General features: G+C 35.2%; 1 protein-coding gene across 1 annotated transcript; it reads left to right on the forward strand.

The window, feature by feature from the left end:
- Positions 1 to 535: 535 nt before the first annotated feature.
- ednrbb (endothelin receptor type Bb) lies at positions 536 to 5,172 on the forward strand. Its single transcript, XM_065251420.2, has 8 exons — positions 536 to 654; positions 911 to 1,342; positions 1,426 to 1,538; positions 1,909 to 2,113; positions 2,223 to 2,360; positions 3,389 to 3,522; positions 3,597 to 3,705; positions 4,781 to 5,172. The coding sequence occupies exons 2-8, from the start codon at positions 932 to 934 to the stop codon at positions 4,958 to 4,960; spliced, it is 1,290 nt and encodes a 429-aa protein (XP_065107492.1). The 5' UTR covers positions 536 to 654; positions 911 to 931; the 3' UTR covers positions 4,961 to 5,172.
- The last annotated feature ends 553 nt before the right edge of the window (positions 5,173 to 5,725 follow it).

The following is a 5,725-nucleotide window of genomic DNA, read 5'->3' on the forward strand; positions in this document are numbered from 1 at the left end:
ATGAATTGATAGATTGATGGATGGATGGATAGGTGGATTGATGGATATATTGATGGATAGATCGATGGATTGATGTATAGAGAGATGGATTGATGTGTGTATAGATGTATGAATGGATTGATGGATGGATTGATGGACAGATAGATGGATGGATCAATGGATTGAAGGATTGATGATTTATGGATGTATGGATGAATAAATTGAAAGATTGATTGATTGATTCATCCATTGATGGATGGGTTGATGGATGAAAGAGCAGTCACCATTTGACAAATCAATCAATCAATCAATCAATCAATCAATCAATCAATCAATCAATCAATCAATTTATCTATTACACAATGTATGTTTGTTTTTTTGCACTGAGTGAATTTTGGATGAGTTCCAGTGAATATTTTCATGGAAACATCTGGATACCTCAGTAGAAAACACACACGCACGCACGCATGCACGCAAGCACGCACACACACAAACACACACGCAAATAGTAGTACTGGAAACTCACTGTCATGACCTGCAGGTGTTAATACGACGTATTGAATCAGTGAGTGTGCCAAAATTCATGATTAACAGTGCGGTCGAATCTGCTTGTAAAGACAATCACACTGTATATAAATACACCTCACTTACACCTCAAGATCCAGAGAGCTTAAGGTAAGAAGACAAACTTTTATTCTTCATATGTTATTCACATGAAAACTTGTCATTTAATCAACTTAAAGTGTTTGGATTGTCTGAGCATTGTGTTTACAAAGTGAACAAAATCTGCAAATAGCTTATAATAACATTTTGATTCAGCAACAGTTTTACTGGAAAACATGACAATGATACATTAAAATTAATAAAACTTTAGTTGTTTTGCTTTCTTTGTTTTTGCATTAAAGATAATAACCTGATCTATTGTTCGCAGGAGCAGGAGGAGGTTGGACACATGGAGGGATTTGAATGTTTTCTTCTGTTCTTGTCTTTTGGATTTATTTGTGCTCAGACACAAGATCCAGGCCGGTCGACCTCTGGATCTCCAGCAGCTGAAACATCTCTGGACGACACCAAAAACATCTCATCAAAATCATGGAACACCTCATCGATAAATAAACCTCCAGGTGATGTGAGGTCACTTCCTGTCTGCTCAGGGCCCGTACGAATCAAAGATGCCTTCAAATACATCAACAGCGTGGTCTCGTGTTTCGTGTTTCTTTTTGGAATTGTCGGCAATGTGACTCTCCTGAGAATTATCAAGGAACACAAATGCATGAGAAGTGGACCCAATATTCTCATTGCCAGTCTGGCACTGGGTGACATCTTTCATATCATCATTGGTTTACCCATCAATGTTTATAAGGTAAGTTTGCTGCTGATGTTTCTCCTCATATAAAGAGAGATGATGTAGTAAACACTATGATATTAGCATCTTGTGTTTTGTAGCTGTTGGCGGTGGATTGGCCGTTCGGTGTGGTGCTGTGTAAACTCCTGCCGTTTATTCAGAAAATCTCGGTTGGAATAACAGTTTTGAGTTTGTGTGCGCTCAGTATAGACAGGTGAGAAGAACTCGACAGGATTGTGCATTTGTGATGAATTGAGCAATGAAAGAGTGTGGATATCATAAGAAGTGTTGAAACATGTGTTAACATTTTCATTCAGTTGAAATGTTTTATAAAGATAATAATGACACATTTTCTATGTAAGGTTTTAGCAATTCCATTTTATAGTATTTTATTAATGTTTTGTAACATGAAACATACATTTTGTCTTTCATCAGAACATCACAAACTATTTCTCCTTTATTCTGCAGTATTATATTACAAGAATAAGTCATGAAAAAAAAGGTCTCAGATGCTGGAGTATATCAAAAGTGAACAGTGGTATTGTATGTGGTGTGATATGTGCGTAATGTTTTATATTCTGAAGGTACCGTGTTGTTGCATCAAGGAGCAAAATCAAAGATCGTGAATTTCCCAAGTGGACAGTTTTCAAGTTATCTTTAATCTGGACGATATCAACATTACTGGCTGTTCCTGAGGCCGTTGCCTTTGATTTGATCACTATGAATTACAAAGGACAACATCTGCGTATTTGTCTTCTCCATCCTCTACAATCCTCACAGTTTATGCAGGTAATGCATGTGAAAAAAAAACACACAAACTATCAGATCAGATCCGAATGACAAATGTTAAAGATAGCTAATGCTGATCTATGCCTTGTTTGTCCATCTCTTTTTATAGTTTTATAAAGCAGCTAAGGACTGGTGGCTGTTTGGGTTTTATTTCATCCTGCCGTTGTTTTGCACGGCTCTCTTTTATTCACTGATGGTTCGGAGGATATTAAGAGAAGGATTGAAGCAGGACAAACACAGAAAGCAGGTACATCAAAAATGAACGGGATGCACATTAAAGTTTGGCATTACTTATGAATATATTCAACAGAATGTCACAGAATTTACCATGAGGTGAAACTGTTTAAACTCCAAATACTTTTATTACAGCCATCAGCTCCATTTGTTTGTGCTCATATCATGAAATATTTCAGGGCAGTGGCAAGGCTACGTAAGGGCAAGGGTGGCACTGCCCACTCAGATTGATGGCTGGTCCACCCAGTTAAAAGAGACACAAAATATGTTTGTGGGAAAGCAAAAGAAATCATGCATAAATAGGGCTGGGTATCGATTCAGATGTTCCAGATTGATTCGATTTCGATTCACAAGCTATCAAATCGATTCGATTCCGATTCTCGATTAAATTTTCGATTCCGGTTCTCAGGTAGGTTTTTATACTCGATTCTCGATTCAACTCAATGAATATAGATTTAATACACATACTATATTAATAAAAAAGAACAGTGAACAGCAGTTTACAAGTGGGTAATTAATAAAAAGAAATTAAAAGCCACAACACGTCTTGCTTGCGAAATCTAAAATGCTTCCATTCCTCCGGTCAATGTTTGCGGAAATAAATATGAAAAAAAAAATCGATTCTGCTCTTTGAGAATCTATTTTTAATCGACCACGTTTAAAAAAACGATTAATCGAAAAATCGATTTTTTTGCCCAGCCCTATGCATAAATGATAATAATCTGTTATTATAATAGCTCGAATACAACTAATTTAGAAATTATATCTAATAATTTGATCCATGACTCAAAAAAGTTATGCAATCTGTTTAACCACTACTATATTGTAAAATGATGTAATTTGAGAGTAGGCATTGAAGTCCAGTTTAAAACTAGACTTTCCCTCCCAACCAAATATAACGAATACTGAACCCTTAAAAAATGTCACTATAAAGGGAATGACACAAATCACAAGTTTAAAAGAAGATTTATTATCAGTGACTTTAAGTCATATTTAGGCTATAATCCTCATAGACATTAACTCATCTGTTGTACATGACAGAGACATGAGGTGGCCAGAAGTGTCTTCTGTCTGGTTCTGGTGTTTGCCGTCTGCTGGTTTCCTCTTCATCTCAGCAGAATCTTAAAGTTAACCATCTATGATGAACTCGACCCCAACCGATGCAACTTACTGAGGTGAGACATTTTTTAAACATAGACGTGTGATTGTGGTCATTGTGATGATATTGTGTATCTCTTTGTTATTTCAGTACTTTTCTCATCCTGGACTATATTGGTCTTAACACAGCCTCTGTGAATTCATGCATTAACCCCATGGCATTATATTTGGTCAGCAGACGATTCAAAAACTACTTTCAAGTAAGATGTGTTTTCTGTATTTTCTTCTGTAATATTTAATTTCTATATAAATGAAGTGTATAATAAATTTCTTCCTATTGTATTAAAGAGTAACTAAACCCCAAACCAACTTTTTTTAGTTAATGGTCTGTAAGAATGATGCTTTATTAGTGCTGTTCATTGATTTTAGTAAGTTTTTTGACATTTGGATATAAAGTGTTTCAATACTACAATATATGGTGTAAAAACGTCTGAGTGCTGCCCTCTTCAGGTTGAACGGTGGCTACTGCAGTTGAATTATCCTATTGGATGTTGGGTCCAAGAAATGACTCGTGACGTAAGCAGGTTCAAGCTCACCACGCCCTTGTTACGATCTCACCACACACTTAGTTCGTCCCCTCTATCTCCATTGGGATCTGCCCACTTTTCTTGCATTTTTCAAATATTGCAGTGGGTGGAGTCAGGCTCTGACCAGGGGTTTAGTTACGCTTTAAATAGGATTTAAAATGACTTTTCTGTTGTGGGCAAACTATTCATTTATTTATAGTATTATTAAATATTATATTCTGAAATCAGATGACATTGAACAGTCTGTCTGTTTTACAAGTAAATAAAATCCAATCCCGCTCATTGCCAGAACATGAAGCATAGAAAGCAAATTCATTTGCATTTTTATTGCTATCAGCTGTAAACGTGACAGTGAAAGCGATTAAACATGAATCAGATGGTTAAATTAGTTCAGGCAGGTTTTCCTCACACACTTTGTTTACAGATGAATTATAAATGACTGTTATGAATCTCAGGATATTGGATGTGGCAGCAGGTGATCTGTGGTTTCTTTTCACTTTATTTTGTATGACAGAGTAAAAAGTTTGAGTTTGACTTTACATAAAAGTGACCTTGTGTACAACATTTCCATAAATCAGGTCTAATTTCTCATGTTAATCTGCTCAGACACATCATTTGCATACGGTTAGTGAAAGCATGTTATTCTGGAGACGTTTGGCTGCGTCTCATGTTAATAGCGTTTCTGTTTTTATTCAAATCCAGCGAATGAAATTCCCACTTAACCTCTGCTCTCTGTTTTCTCGGACAGACGTCTCTCTGCTGTCGGTCTTCATCCAGTCGTGATCTCGTTCGTGAGGAGAAACAGAGTTTCGTGAGGTCAAAGGTTACAGATCCTCCATCTGACACCATTACTTCTGTCAAACAAGAGTCGGCCTCTGATGAAGTACATAACTCTCTTCTTACAAACTGTTTCTGTCTTAGGTCGTAAGAGTAATTTTGGAAGTTTCTTGGTTTTTGTAAATACTGGATATGTGAAAAACATTTGCCTTTGTTTATGTGAAATAAAGACTGTATATACAGCTTACACTGTTAAAAAAGATCCTATTTTATGACAAATACTCTAAATTTAATTTAAAATTATAATTAAACTCTGTAAAGTTACAAACATTATTTGTCAATTAATAGCTCGACTGTAATTTTAAGTAGCCTACTGTGTCATTAATGACAAAATACAGAAAATCTATGTTTTTATACAGGGAAATACTATATATTATTTATACAGTATATTTTCTTAAATTACATACAAATTCATCTAAATTTAAAAATCAATGTGTAATTAAACGTGTAGTTCATTATATTAAAAGTACATGACCATACTAACAATTTTAAATGAAAATACACAAAAGTGTAAAATAATATTTGTTTGATAATTACTTTATTGTAAAATGTGTAAAGGATCACTTAAGCCTGAATATGTAATAATGATTGGTGAAACCGTCATCTAGTTAAGATATTTTCTAGGTTAATGATATTTATGATCACTTAACCCAACCAAACGTAATCATCATCAGAAAGGTGCAAAACCCAGTAAACACGTGAGATCATGAAATGATCACAGTGACATCACACAAGTGTCAGTAATATGCAAACTCATTGTGAATTCAAAATGTTAAAGGGACAGTATGTAGGATTGTGGCCAAAACTGGTATTGCAATCACAAACCTTGTGGCTAAAACTGGTACTGCAATCACAC

The sequence above is a fragment of the Paramisgurnus dabryanus genome, chromosome 15 (assembly GCF_030506205.2).
Source record: "Paramisgurnus dabryanus chromosome 15, PD_genome_1.1, whole genome shotgun sequence".
Classification (NCBI taxonomy): domain Eukaryota; kingdom Metazoa; phylum Chordata; class Actinopteri; order Cypriniformes; family Cobitidae; genus Paramisgurnus; species Paramisgurnus dabryanus.